We start from the raw sequence: 20,606 nt of genomic DNA, 5'->3' as shown, positions 1-20,606 counted from the left end.
TTTTGAGACGGAGTCTCGCTCTGTCGCCCGGGCTGGAGTGCAGTGGCCGGATCTCAGCTCATTGCAAGCTCCGCCTCCCGGGTTCACGCCATTCTCCTGCCTCAGCCTCCCGAGTAGCTGGGACTACAGGCGCCCGCCACCTCGCCTGGCTAGTTTTTTGTATTTTTTTTTAATAGAGACGGGGTTTCACCATGTTAGCCAGGATAGTCTCGATCTCCTGACCTCGTGATCCGCCCGTCTCGGCCTCTCAAAGTGCTGGGATTACAGGCTTGAGCCACTGCGCCTGGCCAAAAATTTAGGTTTTTATGCTTTGATGCCGAATATGTGAATTGTGACTAGCATTTTAACATAGTACCAGTAAGAAAATTTTCTCAGACTTGGGCTTTTGTTTTTCAGGCCCTGAAGCAGAGACCACGATTTGTAGCTTTAAAGAAACAACCTACATATTTAGGAGGGGAGAATCTGGAACTTCGAGATTATCAGCTAGAAGGTCTCAACTGGCTTGCTCATTCCTGGTGCAAGTAGGTAGAAAAATATGAGTGCAATTTTCCTTACTGTTTCTGGCTTCTTTTTGTTAGATATCAAGAATTCTTTTTTTCTTTTTTCACACCCTTGTTATATCTCAACCAAGAAGTCTTTACACTGCATATTACAAAAATAAAATATGATTGAGAGAAATCCTTCCTGGAAATTTTTATGTATGTGTAATACCATTTTATTCTGATATAAAGAATACTTTGTTGTTTCATTATTTGGTGGGTAGTTTGTCATAGCCAGAAACCTCTATTATCATGTTACTCATGAGTGTAAATAGCAAGTTAAGTCGCCCAAATCTTTAATGTGGGAGGAGTTACTCAGAAGGAATAAGAAAATGTCTTTTTCACATGTGTTTTCTTTCTAGGCCAGGGAAACCTTTAAGTTAATTTCCTACAGTAGTGCTGTAGAGAATGTGATTCCCCTCCCTTCACCCCACTCCCTACCTGTATAGACTGTAGGATTATCCTGTTCAGAGGAAGGTTGAACCTGTGAAAGTATCCTTTTTGTAATGATACCACATTAATCTTGTGTGGGGGGGGGCAAAAATAAAAAGATGAGACAGTGATAGCACTGGAGGTTTAAAGGTACATTTGGGAAGTACTTACAAATTTTCTTCACCAATTTCAAGTAGTTCCTGATTACTAAGTGCTAGGTGTTAGAAACAAATGCTTGTTCCTCAGTGCTGAAAAGAAGAACTAGTGCTCAAGGAATTTTCTCAGCAAGGTAATTTTACTTTCTGCAGAAAGGGTACTTTTCAGAAGCCTAATTGTCATGAGAGCACACCGAACAAAGAAAAGCAGAGGTTTTTATCCCTGACCCATTGGGTCCTTACTGTTGTGTCCTGTCTCCATTGGCTGGAGCTGGACCGCACAATTTAGACGGATGATGATTGGCTAAAAACTTAAAACTTTCCTAAATACGTAAATGCACAATGGAAAACAAAGGAAAGGGGTTGTTTACGGGGAACTAGGAGAATAATAACATTTCCAAATAAGAAAGAGGCGTAGGCTGTAAGCCAGGAAATGTCTGGGTGTGTTCAGACATTTCTGAGCAGGTTATAGTCCAGAACAAATAACCTGTTTAAAGTAGAAGGACATAGAATGTACTTATTCCCTTACTATATCTAACAGCCACATAGGACTTAACAAAGAAAGTTATTAGCAAAAACAGGGAAGGTTGAAGGAAGTTAATTTTTAAAAGAAACTATTATTTCTAACACTTATTATTTATTCTTTAACAAAAAGGGAAACTTTGAAGAGGAACTTTTTACTTTTCACATAGGGATCCATTAGTCCTTGAGAATTTTTTTTTTTTTTTGAGGTGGAGTCTCGCTCTGTCTCCCAGGCTGGACTGCAGTGGCTGGATCTCAGCTCACTGCAAACTCCGCCTCCTGGGTTCACGCCATTCTCCTGCCTCAGCCTCCCGAGTAGCTGGGACTACAGGCGCCCGCCACCTTGCCCGGCTAGTTTTTTGTATTTTGTTTTAGTAGAGACGGGGTTTCACCGTGTTCACCAGGATGGTCTTGATCTCCTGACCTCGTGATCCACCCGTCTCGGCCTCCCAAAGTGCTGGGATTACAGGCTTGAGCCACCGCGCCCGGCCTAGTCCTTGAGAATTTAACAGTGAACCAATATAGATGTATTTTGCTGTCCTTACAAAACATGCAGTGTAAGAAGTACCTTTAATGCCTACTCACACACTTCTTTCTCGAAGTGCTCAATTAAGTGCAAGCTCTTAATGTCTTTAGTGTTTTATAGTAAAGTAAAAAATCCTTATTTAGAATTAAAAGTACAGGCCTGGGCAACATGGCAAAACCCCATCTTTACCAAAAAATACAAAAATTAGCTGGACATGGTGGCACACTTACGTAGCTACTTGGGGGCTGAGGTGGGAGGATTGCTTGAGCCCAGGAGGCCAAGGTTGCAGGGAGCCATTTTCTTTCTTTCTTTCTTTTTTTTTTGAGACAGAGTCTCACTCTGTCGCCCAGGCTGGAGTGCAGTGGCACGATCTTGGCTCACCGCAAGCTCCACCTCCCAGGTTCATGCCATTCTCCTGCCTCAGCCTCCTGAGTAGCTGGGACTACAGGTGCCCACCACCACGCCCAACTAATTTTTTGTATTTTTAGTAGAAACGGGGTTTCATCGTGTTAGCCAGGATGGTCTTGATCTCCTGACCTTGTGATCTGCCCACCTCAGCCTCCCAAAGTGCTGGGAATACAGGCGTGAGCCACTGCGCCCGACCTCAGTGAGCCATTTTCTCACCATTGCACTCCAGCCTGGGTGACAGAGTGAGACTTTACCTTAGAAAAAAAAAAAAAAAAGGACCGCTTAAAAAATATTTTTTCCCCTCTTTGCTGAAAGGAAGGTTTCTAGTTATAGAGATGCATTTACAGTGAGTTTTTCCAAAGTGAACCATCTCCTACTTTTTATCCGGTAAAATCTAATACAATATTTAATACTCAGTTATGAAAATTAGGTGTTTTGAGAAGATTGTTTGAGAATGTGAGTTTGATATAATGATTCTGAATTGTTTGAAAATGATTTTTCCTTTTAGAGGATAATGGGACCTAATTCATCTAAATGACAGTTATAAAGTTAGATGAACTTTAAGGAATTGTAATCTAATCCTCATTTTATATATGAGGGCTCTTAGGAGCAAAGGTGCCATGTACCCATCCAGAGTCGCATGGTGTTTTGTATACAGTCCTTGGCCAGCATTATTTTAATTTTTAATTTTTAATTTTTTTCGAGACTGAGTTTTGCTCTGTTGCCCAGGCTGGAACGCAGTGGCATGATCTTGGCTCACTGCATCCTCCGCTTTGTAGGTTCAAGCAATTCCGCCTCAGGCTCTTGAGTAGCTGGGATTACAGGCACGCAACACCATGCCTGGCTAATTTTTGTATTTTTAGTAGAGATGGGGTTTCACCATGTTGGCCAAGCTGGTCTTGAACTCCTGATCTCATGTGATCTGCCCGCCTTAGCCTCCCAAAGTGCTGGGATTACAACTGTGAGCGACTGTGCCTGGCCAGCATTTTTTTTTTTTTTTTTTTTTTTTTTTTTTTTCTTTGAGACGGAGTCTCGCTCTGCTGCCCAGGCTGGAGTGCAATGGCTGGATCTCAGCTCACTGCAAGGTCCGCCTCCCGGGTTCATGCCATTCTCCTGCCTCAGCCTCCTGAGTAGCTGGGACTACAGGCGCCCACCACCTCGCCCAGCTAGTTTTTTGTATTTTTTAGTAGAGATGGGGTTTCACCGTGTTAGCCAGGATGGTCTCGATCTCCTGACCTTGCGATCCACCCGTCTCGGCCTCCCAAAGTGCTGGGATTACAGGCTTGAGCCACCGCGCCCCGCCCTGGCCAGCATTTTTTTACTTTAAACCAAAGGAATAAAAGTCAATTGAAAAGGGCCCAAGCCCCTGTTAAGCCCTGGTCACAGGAATGTTACATTACATAATGTGCTATTTTGGTCTGGTTCCAGAAAAACAGGTGAATCAGTTCAAACCTACTTTAGTCTGTGTATGTAGACAATGGCATTTTCTAGTGGCAGGAAATACTGGAGAAACTTAACTGTGCTTCCTCCTCAACAGTATTGAAAAGGTGAGAGAAATGAGAAGGAAGTTACTCAAAGGACTACATCTAAACTGTATAGAAAATTAGGTGTACCTGAGATGTATAGTGGCATAGCTTCATCATTCTCCCTTCCCCAAGTGTGATCTTCTTTGTTTCTGTATTTTATCCTTTAAACTAGCTATTTTGTAGAACACAGAAGGTATTTTTAGAAATTACCTCTTTTTGGTGAATTAAACGTCTTGTTTTTTGAATCAGTTAGGTTGCCTTTAACATGTAAATTACTTTTAGTTCTTTCTGATTTGCTGATTATGTGTGTATTATATATATATGCAAACTTTCAGTTTTCTTATTTTCAAGAACCTTTTAATAATGTTTTCAATCTGATATCTTATGTGTAATCCTAATTTCCTGCCAGATAACTCTGTTCTGTTTCCCAAATATATTTTCTTAACTCTGGCTGTTTCTTCAATTTAAAAATTTTTTTCTTAGATATTCTTTTTCCGTTAATATCCTGTTGAAATCTAGCCCATTTTGTAGAGTAGTGTTTCTCAAACTGTGGTTTAAGGTAGTAGTTCCCAACCTTTTTGGCACTAGGGACTGGTTTCATGGAAGACAATTTTTCCACAGGCTGGGGAGGAGGGAGGGGGATGGTTTCGGGATGATGCAAGCACATTACATTTATTGTGCACTTTATTTCTATTATTATTACATTATACTATATAATGTAGAATCAGTGGGAGCCCTGAGTTTGTTTTCCTGCAACTGGATAGTCCCATCTGGGGGTGATGGAAGACAGTGACAGATCACCAGGCATTAGATTCTCATAAGGAGTGTGCAACATAGATCCCTCACATGTGTGGTTCATAGTGGGGTTCATGCTTCTATGAGCATCTAATGCCATTGCTGATCTGACAAGAGGCGGAGCTCAGGCATTAATGCCAGCAATGGGGAGTGGCTGTAAATACAGATGAAGCTTCCCTCGCTCACCCGCTGCTCACCTGCTGTTGTGCAGCCAGGTTCCTGAGTGGGGTGTCCCTGGTCTAAGGAATACCTGAGTCAGAATCTCCAAAGGTGTTTGTCAGCCCTTTTCCATATAGTCTTATTTAGTAGATCTAAGGTAGGGTCCACAAATGTGATCTGTAGCCTACTTCTGCTTTAGGCTAAAGTGTATTTAAAGCGAGCCATACACCTATACATGTAGGTCTAGGAAAGTGTATGTGCATTAAACAACCCAGTGGTATGCAGTGGAATGGGGTGGGCTGGCCATAGGATTCACGAGCAGTGCTGATAGCTTTCTATATTGATGGAGTCTAAGGTTACATGCTTGTCTTCACTTTTTACAAAGCTTGTCTTCTCTGTGATGAAAGATAGCCTGTGGAAGGTGATGTGAAAAGCCTAAAGGTAAAGAGTCTGACGAGGCTCTCATAGTAATCCATATCTAGGTAGGTCACTTGTTATTCTGCTATTTTTGGTTTCTGCTTTCTTCCTTATGTCGAAAGCTGAAGTAATTGCAGATGAGAGGAAATACAGTTAGGCTTATGAATGACACCTTGCTCGACTGTTATTGTGAAGCATTGGTGTCATTGCTATTTATGGACATTCTGTGTTTTGGTGAACTAATGATTTTTTTGTTTTTATTTATTTATTTTTTTTCTGCAGAAATAACAGTGTAATCCTTGCTGATGAAATGGGCCTAGGAAAGACCATCCAGACCATATCATTCCTCTCCTACCTGTTCCACCAACACCAGCTGTATGGCCCCTTTCTTATAGTCGTCCCTTTATCCACCCTCACCTCATGGCAGAGAGAGTTTGAAATCTGGGCACCAGAGATTAACGTAGTGGTTTACATAGGTGACCTGATGAGCAGAAATACGGTGTGTAAACAAAAAGAGCTGGGATAGAATCTGTGTTGTAAATGTAATTTGGAAATTGACTTGAAGCCTTTAGTAGATCATTAGTAAAGTTTTTGGTTATTATTCTGATACTGTGCTATGTTCTCAATATTAGGAGGTGTATCTATCACAAAAGTGCAACTCAGATGCTCTTTAACAAATATGCTTACTATTTAAAAAGCAACAGCAGTATGTGAGTGGGAATCTCTTTTAGCTGGGTTGCAATATTAAATTTTTCTTCTCTCTGCCCTTTTTACTTCTAAGACTGCTTTATATGAGATAATATGGAGTTAATACTTTGTGTAATATTAATATTATTTTTGCTATCTCAGTAGACATTACTGAAAAACATTCTTCGAATTTATTTCTTAATTTCTTAGAACAGTGAGGTTGCATAACTTACAAAAAAGGAGTAAAAGTAAAGGAAAACAAGCTATTTTAGGGCTCTAGAAATAAGAATTATTTTAATCTGTTACCAAACTTTATTTGGGCATCATGAATTTAGAACACAGTGACTTAAGTTTATCTTTGTTTAGCAGATCTTTTCTTTATAGTAACTTTTTTTTAAAGCACCTACTGTGTACTAGATGTTGCGCTGGGTGCCTTATGTGTAATACCTGTAATCTTCATGATAGTCTTCAAAGTTGATGGCATTCTTTCCTACTGCTAATGAAGATTGACTCAGAGAATCTTAACACGTGCCCTAGCAAGCAAGAATGTGGCAGAGCTGGGATTAGGACACAGGTGTATCTATCTAGTCCAGAGCTTTCCTCTTTCATCACTGTATATAAACTATTTCTGGAAAATTGCTTGTAATAAGAGCAAGCCATCAGCAACGTTTAAACATTTGAGTTGCATGTTGTAATCATACATTTTCATGCAAATTCAAATTTATTTTTAGTAAATAGTTTCATTAAAATTGTGTAACTTAAACACTGGCTGATTTCATTGGCCTAATTTTGAGTTTCTAAGAATATAGTTTTAGCTTTGTTAAATCATTTGTTAACCATTAAAGAAGAAAAAAGAGAAATTCATAGGTTTACAAAATAGCTTAAAGCACTACATTCCAAAAATGATTGCAAACAAAATGTACTGTAAAAAATTGTAGTCGGAGAAGTTTTCTTTGCTATCTCCAGTTCTCCTTTTCTTTGTTCTTTTTAACCCCACTGGGTGGTGATCACCTGCAGGCACTTACTGTCTTGTTCTCCAGTTCCTAACTTAACAGCCAAACTACAAGAGCTTTGTCATGAGTCTTCGTGCTTGCCAAGTGTCCAATTATACTTCAGTGTGAATGTGCTCATCTTTGTGTTCTTTTACATTGACGTTATTATACGTATTGCATTATATTTTCGTCTTATAAGCCTCCCTTTTTCTTGGACACATCTCTTTGGTCTATGGTTGATGAAATTCCAAAGGTTGGAATTTGTTTTACTTGTTAATATATGTATTTTTTTATTCAAAAAATAAATAATTTGCATTTTTGAAAGAAATTTCTAAGTATATGGGAGATCCCTTGTTGAGTTCAAATCACCAGGGTGTAGTAGCTGATGAGGTGCATTTTCTTCATTAGATGTTTTTCTGGGGGCCGGTTTCTTCTGATTCTGGCAATAAAGCTTTTGCTGTTCAGTGGTCAGTGTTTGAATTCTAAATCTTCTGCTTTATAGTTTGGTTGCTTAGGTCATTTTAGAACATATGAGATATTCATTAAAATCTATTCTGATTTATTTTTTATTTGGCATGTTTCTATTACATCGATCACAACACTTATGTGATATAGAAAGGTAGAAGCAGAAATTATGTCTTAATTATGTTTTTTTCTTATAGATACGGGAGTATGAATGGATTCATTCCCAAACCAAAAGATTGAAGTTCAACGCACTTATAACAACCTATGAGATCCTCTTAAAAGATAAGGTGTGTAATTAATATCTACAAGGCTAAATCTTTTCCACTGTGACTTGTCCAGATGTTAGGGTCTGTTACTTTTCTGTGGAGCATGTTAAAAATAAATAAATACATGAAAGTTAAAAATAAAAAACAATTGGTAGGGTCTGTACCTCCTACTTGCCATGTTACTTTTCTCTTATTTTAAAAAGCAAGCAAATGAACAACCAGAAAAATTACTCAAAGGATATTAAGGTTATAAATAGAAAACAGAACCCTATAGATGAGGGGACCTTAGATCACCAAGTCCAATTGAATTAAACAGAGTGAAAGGGTATTGAGGTCAGTAAATTACCTGAGATTATTGTCAGTCATTGGATGCCACCTCAGGTATTTGCCTTGAATGTCATCTTAGGCATTTCCTATTGTATCATTGTTAAGGCATTTCTCCAGAAAAGATGACGTGAATGGTCTTTGTGAGGAGGACAGAAATAAGAAGCTCTTTAAATATCGCCTTTCTGCTAAGAAATATATGTGGTAGGTAGATCCCATTGGTATTAAGTGCAAACAAGTTCAGTTTGGTGGCTCTTGGTGTTTGTGTGCTTCAGGGTTGGGGTGGAGAATAGGCAGGAGAAGGTCCGTAATTAAGGGGAGAATACAGAATCATGTGATTTTTGTTTTTGTTTAATTTTTGCCCAGCATGGCAGTTTTTGTGTTCTTGCTGTGGGGCATGCAGTAATAGCTGGTATAAGAGGCCCACCTATACCTTTTAGATTGATGATACTCTCGTTTGAATAGCTACCAATCTGGCAACTAACAGAATAAACAGAAGAGTCCTAATATATATTGTCAGTGAAGAATAAATGTGTCTATTTATACCTTTGTAATGGTATTTATACAGCGATAATTAACACTTGAAAGCACTTTTGGGTTCCCTTCTGACCTGGTGGCTCGTTCTGTTTTGTTTTTACTTTAGACTGTGCTGGGCAGTATTAACTGGGCCTTTCTGGGAGTGGATGAAGCCCATCGGTTGAAGAATGATGACTCTTTATTGTATAAAACTCTGATTGATTTCAAGTCCAACCATAGGCTCCTGATTACGGGGACCCCTCTTCAGAATTCCCTCAAGGAGCTCTGGTCCTTGCTGCACTTTATTATGCCGGAGAAGTAAGCTCCTTCCTGTGTATTTCAAAAGATGCTAGAATGTCTGAAATGCCAATGCTTTTTAACTTTCTTAGTAGACCGTAGGGAAAACAGATGGCATGGTTTGGGGAAAGCAAAGCATCAAATGGAGGCAGGGATGGCAGTAGTAAAATGTTTCATAATCAGTGAAAGAAGGCACAGAAATTAGCCTGTTAAGGAGGACAGCAGTATTGTCTGCCGAAAGACTGAATTAGTTAATGCAGTTGGGAAATAACTGTTAAATAGATGACATCAGACCTTTTCACTGTTGGTATAAGATAATCAATATAAGTAAAATGAAATATACAAGGTACACAAGCACTGAAAAGTAGGTTACACTCAAATATCTGATAGCCGAAGCATCAACTTTACATCTTATTTACATATTATTAAAGAACTGTGGAATGTCTTTATTGAAAAAGTTTTTATGGGAGAGATGATGTGCACATCTCATAAAACTTAAAATTATCCAGTGGTATTCGGTGATACTTAGAATAACATCTATATTCGTTAATTTGGAGGACCCCACTCAGTCTGGCCCCTTGACAATAATCTGATTGCTCTCATCCACTTTCTCCATCACTCATTATGCTTCAGCCATTCTGGCCATCTTTCTCTCCCTTAAACATGCCAAGCAGTTACTATTCCTTCTTGACTGGAATGCTATTTCTTCTTACCTTCACATAGCCAACCACCTTAATGCTTCAGCTCATCTTGTACGACCACCTCGTTTCAGAAATCTTTGCAGACTGCCTAACCTAAAGTAGCCCTTTAGACATCTTATCCCTAACCTGTTTTAGTTTCTATATAGCGTATCTTTTTAAATTTATGTTCTCATTCATCTCATGTCATTAAATTATGCATGAAAATCACAGGGATTTTGTTTGCTTGATTCATTGCTGGTTCATATTGCCTAGAATAGTACCTGGTGTACAGTAAACAATTCAGTTAATATAGTTGTTCAATTGATAGGTATATGCTCTACAATCATTTTTTGTTTTTTGTTTTTTTAAATTTGGAATTAAATTTTATTTTTTACTTTTACTTTTTTAAATTTTAAATTTAAATTTGTTTAATAAATTTATAGTTTGCAACCATCATCATCGCCCAGTTTTAGAACATTTTCCTCATCCCAAAATGTTCCCCGTTGCTTGTTTGCAGTTAACCTCTGCTTCCACATATAGCCTTAGGCAACCAATAATCAGCTTTTGTCTCTAGAGATTTCCCTTTTTTATAAGTTTTACATAAGTGGAATCCTAATATGTAGGCTTTTGTTTCTGGCTTCCTTCACTTATCATATTTTTTTTTGAGATTCATTCATGTCAGAGTCTGTCAGTAGTTGTTCTCTTTTATTGGGTAATAATATTTCATTGCATCCAGTTACAATGTCCAGTTATGGACATTTGGATTGCTTTGTTTTGGGGTTGTTATATCTTTGCATGGACGTATGTTTTTCTTTCTCTTGCTTAGAGACTTAGGAATAGAATTGCTGGATTATTTGAAAAGTTTATATTTAACATTTTAGAAACTACCATGCTGTTTTCTAAAGTGACTACCATTGTGCAGTCCTACCACAAACGTTTGAAGGTTCTAGTTTCCCTATGTCATCACCAGGACTTGGTTCATTGTCAGTCTTTTTGATTCTAGCCATTCTGGCGAATGTGTGTCATTGTGGTTTTGACTTGCATTTCCCAAATGGCTAATGATGTTGAACGTCTTTTCATGTGTTCATTAGCCATTTGTATGTCTTTGGTGCAATTTCTATTCAAATGCTTTGGCATTTAACTCATGCCTGGTGTTCCGTCATTGGAACTCTAAGCATGTGGGAATTATTTATATCCTACTGCTCAGGGTCATTGCCAAGGTCTGATTGCAAAAATTCAAAAAATTGCAACCTCTGTCATAAATGGGTTAAAAAAATTGGATTGTTTGTCTTATTATGAGTTGAAGAGGTTTTTTATTTCTTTTTAAAAAATTCTGAATACAAGTGCTTTATCAGTACAGTCCCCAACTTTCTATAGTTTGATGTAAAATTTTTTGACTTTTCAGTGATATGAAAGCAATACACTTTCAGTAGAAAGTATACTTTGAATAAACACAAGCATTCTGTTTTTCATAATTCAATAAATTATGTGAGATATTCAACTCTTTATTATAAAATTGGCTTTGTGTTAGGTGATTTTGCTCAATATTCTAATGATAAGTGTTCTGAACATATTTAGGGTAGGCTAAGCTGTGATGTTTGGTAGGTTAAGTGTATTAAATGCATTTTTGATTTAACTATTTTCAACTTACGATGAGTTTTTCAGGACATAACCCCTGTTGTAAGTTGAGGAGCATCTGTATATAATTTGAACATATTTTATCCCAATCTGTGGCTTCTTTTCACTTTTTAAATGTTGTCTTTCAAAGAGAAAAAGTTACTGATTTTGATGAAGTTTAATTTATGGATTTCTTTGTATGGATTGTGCTTTAGATATCATATCTGAGACAGATTTGCCTAGCCTATGGACACAAAGACTTGCTTCTTTATTTCCTTCTGGAAGTTTTAGCTTTTATATTAGGTCAGAGTACATTTTGTTTATAGTGCGAACTGTGAGTGCCTTAGTTCATTTTTTTTGCAGTAGAATTTGGGAAATTGTTCTAGTATCACTTGTTGAAAAGAATGTCTGTTCTCCATTGAATTGCCTTGACACCTTTGTTGAAACTCAGTTGACACCATAAATGTCATGCTTTGTTTCTGGACTGTCAGTTCTGTTTTGTTAATACATATTTCTGTCCTTCTGCCAATGTCACACTGTCTTGATTAATGTAACTTTCAACTGCTTTTTTATTTTTTAGTTTTTTTGAGACGGAGCCTTGCTCTGTCACCCAGGCTGGAAGTGGAGTGGCACAGTCTCAGCTCACTGCAATGTTTGCCTCCCAGGCTCAAGCAATTCTCCTGCCTCAGCCTCCCAAGTAGCTGGGATTACAAGCATGCACCACCATGCTCAACTAATTTTTTGGATTTTAGTAGAAATGGGGTTTTGCTGTGTTGGCCAGGCTGGTCTCGAACTCCTGACTTCAAGTGATCCACCCTCTTTAGCCTCCCAAAGTGCTGCAATTATAGGCTTGAGCCACTGCACCTGGCCTAGACTGCTTTTTGAAAATGGAGAAGTACAAGTTCCGTTTTCTTCTTTTTCAGAATTGTTTTGGTTACTCTAGAGTTCTTGGCACTTCCATATACGTTTTAGGATCAGGTTGTTAATTTCTGCAAGAAAAATATAAAAATTGTGTTGAATCATATATCAATTAAAGCAAAATTGTTAATATTGAGTCTTCTAAACCATAATCATGGAAAGTTTTCTCCATTTATTTAGATCTTCTATAATTTTTTCAGTGTTCAGTGGTTTTCAGTTTAGAAATCTTATACATTTAAAATATTATTTTAATTCTGACTATATTTTGAGTGGAATTAAAAAAATAACCTATTATAGAACTATAATTGAGTTTTGTATATTGATCTTACATCCTGCAAACTTGATAAACTTACTGTTTCTACTGTGTGTCTCTCTCTGTGTGTTTATATTGTTCTGTATTTTTTAGTATTTTTCTATAGACAGGATATGTTTTCTATAGACAGGATTATGTTTTCTGTACCTAAAGGTTTCTTTTCCAATGTGGATGCTTTTTATTTCTTCTTCTTGCCTTATTGTATTGGCAGGAACCTCCATCTTAAATAGAATTGGTGGGTTCAGGATGTTGGCTATAGATTTTTTTTCATAGATACCCTTTATTGGGTTGAGGAGGTTTTCTTCTCTTCCTAGTTTGTGAGGTTTTAATAAAGAATGGATATTAGGTTTTTTTTAAATGCTTTATTTCTGTGTCTGTTGAGATGACCATGTGGTTTTGTCCTTTAACAATATAGTATATTACCTTAATTGCTTTTTAGACATTAGGCCAACTTTTTTTTTCCTAGCGTAAATCTGACTTGTTAACAGTGTTTAATACTTTTTGTGCGTTGCTAGATTCACTTGGCTAATATTTTGTTAAAGATTTTTGCATCTGTTTGGTGTTTGTTTGTTTTTTGAGACAGAGTTTCCCTCTGTCACCCAGGCTGGAGTGTAATGGCGTGATCTCGGCTCACTGCAACCTCCACCTCCCAGGTTCAAGCAGTTCTCATGCCTCAGCCTTCCAGGTAGCAGGGATTACAAGCATGCACCACCATGCCCGGCTAATTTTTGTATTTTTAGTAGAGATGGTGGGGTTTTGCCATGTCAGCCAGGTTGGTCTCCAACTCCTGGGCTTAAGTGATCTGCCTGTCTCCGCCTCGTAAAGTGCTAGGATTACAGGCGTGAGCCACTGTTCCTGGCCCCATCTGTGTTTTTGATTTTAATTAGAATTTTAGTCTGTAGCTTTTTGTTTTGTTTTGATGTTTACGTTGCTTTGGTTTTGGGATCATAAAATGAATTGGAGAGTGTTTCCTTTCTGTTTTCTGACGGAGTTTGTGTAAGTTTTGTGCTATTTCTTCTTTAAATATTTAGTAGAATTCACCAGTGTAGCCATGTCAGTCTTCACTTTGTGGGAAAATTTTTAATGACTAACCTGGTTTCCAGTTACAGGTTCACTTAAGTTTTCTATTTCTTCTTGACTTATTTTTGTTAATTTGTGTCTTTCTAGGAGTTAGTCTATTTCGTCTAACTTGTCCTAATTTGTTGGTATAAAGTTATATAGTATTCTCTTAGCCTTTTAATTTTAGTTTTCTTTTTTAAGAGACATGGTCTTTCTCTGTCACCCAGGCTGAGTGCAGTGGTATGATCATAGTTCACTGTAACCATGAACTTTTGGGCTCAAGGGATCCTCCCACTTCAGCCTCCTAAGTAGCTGGGACTACAGGTGTGCACCACAATGCCCAGCTAATTTTTAAAATTTATTTTTTATTATTTGTAGAGACGGGCTCTTGCTGAGTTGTCCAGGCTGATCTCGAACTTCTGGGCTCAAGTGATCCTCCCGCCTCTGTCTCCTAAAATGCTGAGATAATAAGCATGAACCACTGTGCCTGGTAGATTCTTTTAAGAATCAATAGTGATTAAAGTTAATTTTTTGATTATGGTAATTTGTATCCTTTGCTCTTTTTCTTGGTCAGCTCTAGCTAAGGGCTTAACAATTTTGATATTCTCAAAGAACCAATTTTTGACATCATTGGTTTCTACCTCTGTTTTTTCTTTTTTTTGAGACAGAGTTTTGCACTTGTTGCCTAGGCTGGAGTGCACAGTACAATCTCGGCTCCCTCAGCCTCTGCCTTCCAGTTTCAAGCAATTCTCCTGCCTCGGCCTCCTGAGCAGCTGGGATTACAGGCGGCTGCCACCACACCCGGCTGATTTTTGTATTTTTAGTAGAGACGAGGTTTCACCATGTTGGCCAGGCTGGTCTCGAACTCCTGACCTTGTGATTTGCCTGCCTTGGCCTCCCAAAGTGCTGGGTTTACAGGCACGAGCCCCCGTGCCCGGCCCCTCTGTTTTTCTATTTATTTCCTCTCTCAAAGGTTTCTGTCCTTTGTTTGCTTTTCATTTAATTTTTTCTTTTTCTCTTAAGATACAGTTTAGATTATTGATGTAAAACGTTTTTCTTTTCTAGTTATTTAAAGGTATGTTTACTCCTATGTACTGCTTTAGCTACATCCCATAAATATTGATAGTTGTGTGTTTTTGTTTTCATTTGATTTCATCTATTTTCTAAATTCTCTGTGATTTATTCTTTGAAGCATAGGGTTTTCAGAAGGATGGTGTTTAATTTCCATATATTTAGAGATTTTCCAAATGGCTTGTAATTCAGTTTTGTCTTGGAGAACATGCTTTAAATGAATTTATTATGACTTAGTAAATAGTCATAGTATGCTTTCTTTCCTGGAGACTGTCCCATAAGTGCTTATAAAGAATAATCTGTGTTCTATCTTTGTTTGGTTAGTGTTTTGTAAATGTCCATTCAGTGTGGTTAATGGTGTTGTTCAAGACTTCTGTTATCTTTTCTGACTGCCAGTTTAGTTGTACTTTGAATTGAGAATGAAATATTTTGATTTTTAACTGTAGTTGAGTTTTTGGCTTCGAGTTGTCATTTTTTGCTTCATATATTTTGGGGTTCTGTTAGGTATGTATCCATTCATAACTATTGTATGTTCCTGAGGCATTGACCTTTTTCTGGTCAATACTAGAATGTCCCATTTGACCTCTAATGATATTTATTGTTTTGTAAATCCATTTTGTGTGATTTTATTATAGCTCCCTAGGTCTCTTCTGATTCCTGTTTCCATGATACACTGTTTTCCATCATTTTACTTTCAACCTATTTCTTTCTGTAAGTCTAAAATGTGTCTTATAGACAACCGGTACTTGGATGTGCCTTTTTTATGCAGGCCAATAATCCTTGCCTTTTGATTGGAATATTTAGTTCATTCACATTTAACAGAATGAATAATATGGTTGGATTTCTGCTATTTTACTATTTGTTTTCCATATGTCTTACATCTTTTTTGTTCCACTTTCTCCTTTATTGCCTTCCTGTTTCAGCAAGTACTTTTCATTGTGTTATTTTAACTCCTGTTAATTTTTGCTATTAAAAAATTTTAATTGGTTGCTCTAGGGATTATTGTATGCATCAGTCTTCTTCAGGTTAATACTGACTCAATTCTGGTAAAATAGGGCAACTTTACCCCACTGTAGCTCCATTTTCACCTCCTTATGTTATAAATCCAAGAATACAAGCATATAATTATTGCTTTAAACAGGTTTGTCTTTTAAGGACATATAGAAAAGAGAAAAATATATGTATACTATCTTTCACATGTACCTATATATTTGATCATTTTCAGTGATCCTCTTTTGTTCCTGTGTTTTCAGGTTGCTGTTGGGTATTGCTTTTTTTTTTAGTCTGAAGGGCTTCCTTTATTTTCATATTGCAAATAAGAATATGCTGGCTTAGATGATTAAAAGGTGTCCCATATCACATGGTCAATAAGTAGATAGACCAAGATCAATATCACGTCTTCTCTGACCAAGACCAGTGTCCTTTGAACTTCAAATTCTAAGAGAAAAAATACATCCTTCATAAAACCTTTGAGACGAAGTAAAGTCACCCTACGTAGTAAGAGTTATGAGACAGTGGGAACATCTGTGCTTGTTTTTATAGAAAAAGAATTATGGTATGTAGTTTCTACCAGTGAATACTTAGCCATGATTTGCTTTTGTGTACCTAACTGCTGAAATGGATGGTAGGGATTTTGGCTCCTAAGTGGTCATAATTAGCTTTTTCCTGCCGTTAAGCAGCTGTGGCATTCCACTCAGCATGGGCTATATTTGGGAAAATGTCATATATCCTTCTTTTGTAATTGGAGAGAGGAACTTTTCAATTACTTTATCATTCAGGGAGTCCCTTCCAAAATTTTCCTTTGGTCAGTTCAATCAATTATGGAATGATAGGTTAGAGTTAGAGATGCAAGTTTTTTCTGTGAAAGAGATCTTCTTTTCTTTGTAAATTTTGTATTTAAAGCATTGTCATTTTCAAAAAAAGTTTAAAAATTGTTGTTCACAAAGGTGTGTTTATAAAAAGAAAACCTGTTAGTTAAGGAGTTCAGATTTGCCCTTATTTCTGCCTGAGCTTGCTGTGTGGGTAAGTGTAGTCTTGTGAAGTATTTTGCCTCATCCTTAGCAGAAGTTCCTGAGGTACCTTAGGACTCTACAGAGCTTTTGAAGAAAGGATCCACTGAAGAAAAACGATTGTAAAAGAGAGAATTAGGTTTAGTCAAATAGCTTTTGAACTTCCCCACTCAAATGTTACAGGCTTTTGTTTCAAAATCCAAAAGTTAGTCCTCTTTTTAACCAACTGAAATTCTGTTTCCTTAGTATAGAGCCTAAGTGTCTTTCATGCAGGGTGGCTCTGACAGGGAGTACCTGATGACTAACCATATTGTGAATACTTATCAATCAATAGCTTCGTTTTGTACATACTGTTTGCAAAGCATGGAACTTGGTAATAAGGGTAGAAAAAGATACGACAATTCGGCTTATAAAGACCATCATATGCAAATATATGCTTCAGACTTACCCCACAAAACAATTCAGTTTGATAGCATGTATTTCAGAGATTGTGTGTTTTAGCGTTGGGATGATTTTTAAAATTTTTGTTTCTGTGATCTAAGCTAATCTCTTAATTTTTTTTGCACTTTTCCTTTTACATATTTACTGTGTGACTTTTAGCATAGCATTTTCACTGCTTTGGTTTAATTTCCTTCTTTGTTGGTCCTCACTAAAGTAACCTATTTTTCTAAAATTCCATGTTCTGGAAAGTTACAAAGATCAGAAGTTTTTCTAGTTCTATGAGAGACAAATATTAAATACAGAAGTTGATAGCAGGGATATATCTAAAATATGAACCTTTAGATGTAATATGATGTCTTTATACATCACCACTATGACCTTATACCTTTTCTATATCTAATATTATAAATTAATCATTGTTTTCAGGGCAGCAGATATTTTCTAAAGAATCTGCTGGTAGGCCAGGCCCGGTGGCTCACGCCTGTAATCCCAGCATTTTGGGAGGCTGAGGCAGGGAGATCACGAGGTCAGGAGATTGAGACTATCCTGGCTAACACAGTGAAAGCCTGTCTCTACTAAAATTACAAAAAATTAGCCGGGCATGGTGGCGGGCGCCTATAGTCCCAGCTGCTTGGGAGGCTGAGGCAGGAGAATGGCGTCACCCCAGGATGCGGAGCTTGCAGTGAGCCGAGATTGCACCACTGCATTCTAGCCTGGGCAACAAGAGTGAGACTTTCTCAAAAGAAAAAAAAAATTAAGAATCTGATGGTAAATATTTTTGTTTCATAGCCCATACAATCATTGTTAGCCACTCATCTCTCTGTTTAGAGGAAAAGCAGCCATAGACAATTCATAAACAAATAAATGATACTTATGTCTCCTCAGTATGTGTAGATCAAGAACTAGTGTCTCATTAACTCCCTTAATACAGTAAGAGTACAGTAGGCAGGTGAAAATATTGGTTGCCTAAAACAGAGAGGAAGTAAATCTTGGAAATAAACGTTACATTTAATTTTTTAGATTAGTAAAGTTTTAATTTATTATAACATGTTAGGTAAATTAGCTTATTGAAATTCTCTCAGGTATTCAGAAAAACAGCCTAATATAGTGATATTTCTACTTCTACTGATTTCCAGTCACTTCACACATTTAGTTTGTGAGGGATCATCTCCAACATTGAGATAGTTCGGTTTTCTTTCTTTCTTTTCTTTCTTTTTTTTTTTTTTTGAGACAGTCTCACTGTCACCCAGGCTGGAGTGCAATGACATGATCTTGGCTCACTGCAACCTTCGTCTCCTTGGTTCCAGTGATTCTCCTGCCTCAGCCTCCGGAGTAGCTCGGATTACAGGCACTCACCACCATGCCCAGCTAATTTTTGTATTTTTAGTAGAGATGGGGTTTCACCACGTTGGCCAGCTGGTCTCGAACTCCTGACCTCAGGTGATCCACGTGCCTCAGCCTCCTAAAGAGCTGGGATTACAGGTGTGAGCCACTGCGCCCGGCCAGAGATAGTTCAGTTTTCATTGTGCATTTTAAATTATCAGTTTCAATTCCTCACCTACTTTGTGTTCTTGAAGTATTTGCTTAGAAGCATAGCAGTGTGAGAAAATACAGTTTACCTTAGGTTTATCAGGCTGTAGGCTTTAATGACAACTTTAAATCTCTACCCCAAAAGATCATGTTATCTGCTTCCCTGTAGATGATTGTTTTAGGCCATACCAGGGTTACTAAGGCTGATTTTGATTCACTTAACAATACCTGATAAAATGTATAGCTGGATATGGTGGCTCACACCTGTAATCCTAGCACTTTGGGAGGCCGAGGCGGGCGGACCCCTTGAGGTCAGGATTTCGAAACCAGCCTGGCCAACATGGTGAAACCCTGTCTCTACTAAAAATACAAAAATTAGTCAGGTGTGGTGGTGGCACCTGTAATCCCAGCTACCCAGGAGGCTGAGGCGGGAGGTGGAGGTTGCAGTGAGCCGAGATTGTGCCCCGGCACTCCAGCCTGGGTAACAGAGCGAGACTCTGTCTCAAAGGAAAAAAAAAAGAAAAGACTACTTACGAGTTGAGAAATGATGGTGACTCTCTTGAGGCTGTTGAGTCCATTGTCAGTACTGGCACCGGCTGTGTCTGACCTTCCATCTTACCAGAGAGCATGTGCTTTGAGTAGTTACTGGGTAGTTCTAGATGATGTTGGTTACATGATAGACTGAAATATTTTATAAACTCTGAATTCAGTCTGAGAATTGGAAACGTGCTATTATCCAGTGTAGACTGATGGAGTTGATTTCATTTTGCTTTTCCCCTTTTTGTTTTCCCTTCTATTTAAGAGCTCTAGTGATTGATAATTTTGTCTTTCCTTATGGGAAAGATTCATTTTTTTCAGTTTTTTTTCCCCATTCTTCTTTTCCTCAATGTGGCCAAATAACACTATACTATTTCTTCCCTAGGTTTGAATTTTGGGAAGATTTTGAAGAAGACCATGGGAAAGGGAGAGAGAATGGCTACCAGAGTCTTCATAAGGTGCTAGAGCCTTTCCTTCTCCGGAGAGTCAAAAAAGATGTGGAGAAATCCCTTCCTGCTAAAGTGGAACAGATTCTCAGGGTGGAGATGTCAGCCCTTCAGAAACAGTATTATAAGTAAGTTCTTGTTTGGGTTAGGCCTAAAGGGATTGAGATCAGTACCATGAAACTATTAGATAGGATATATATATATATATATATATATATATATACATTTTTTTTTTTTTTGAGACAGAGTCTCGCGATTCTCCTGCCTCAGCCTCCCGAGTAGCTGGGATTACAGGGATGCGCCACCATGCCCAGCTGATTTTTTTGTTTTTTGTATTTTTAGTAGAGATGGGATTTCTCCATGTTGGTCAGGCTGGTCTTGAACTCCCGACCTCAGGTGATCTGCCCACCTCGGCCTCCCAACGTTTTGTTGTTATTAAGCAAAATTTCAATACTGTTGTTATGTCTCAAAATTTTAATAATTCCTTAACAGTTTTGTAATGTCTAGTGTTAACATTTTCCTGGTTGTCATATATATATATATATATATCGGTTTGTGCATGTGCCATTTTGCTTGTTTTGGGATTGATGTAAGCTCCATGCATTTTGATTGGTTGGTATGTCTCTTAAGTATATTTTAATTAATTTATTTTTCCTTGCCTTATAAATTTTTTGAGTCAGGAAACTGAATTTATGTTTTGTAGATTTTTCTCAAAGTCTGGATTTTGCTGATTCCAGCTCCATGGCATTCTTTAATATTTTCAGCCAGGTGTGGTAGCTCATGCCTATAATCCCAGCACTTTGGGAGGCTGAGGCAGGAGGATCGCTTAAGCCGAGGAGTTTGAGACCAGCCTGGGCAATACAGTGACACCTCGTCTCTATTTAAAAAAAAAATTTTTTTTAAACCACTTTTCCTTTGAACTGTGTTTTTTGTATACTCATAAGTAAGTGTAAAGGCTT

At 37.8% G+C, this 20,606-nt stretch overlaps 1 protein-coding gene across 5 annotated transcripts in view; it reads left to right on the top strand.

The window, feature by feature from the left end:
- The window catches only part of CHD2 (chromodomain helicase DNA binding protein 2), a 178,359-nt gene that overhangs the window by 94,417 nt on the left and 63,336 nt on the right, over positions 1-20,606 (top strand). For all 5 annotated transcript variants that reach the window (XM_023220850.2, XM_023220854.2, XM_023220852.2 and 2 more), the window contains 5 exons: positions 397-521; positions 5,762-5,978; positions 7,821-7,910; positions 8,857-9,047; positions 19,587-19,775. In XM_023220850.2, the coding sequence (XP_023076618.1) occupies positions 397-521; positions 5,762-5,978; positions 7,821-7,910; positions 8,857-9,047; positions 19,587-19,775 (812 nt within the window). The remainder of the gene's footprint in view (positions 1-396; positions 522-5,761; positions 5,979-7,820; positions 7,911-8,856; positions 9,048-19,586; positions 19,776-20,606) is intronic.

Source organism: Piliocolobus tephrosceles, chromosome 6 (genome assembly GCF_002776525.5).
Source record: "Piliocolobus tephrosceles isolate RC106 chromosome 6, ASM277652v3, whole genome shotgun sequence".
Lineage (NCBI taxonomy): Eukaryota > Metazoa > Chordata > Mammalia > Primates > Cercopithecidae > Piliocolobus > Piliocolobus tephrosceles.
Note: the sequence above shows the minus strand (reverse complement) of the source record. Positions and strands in the feature narration are given on the sequence as shown.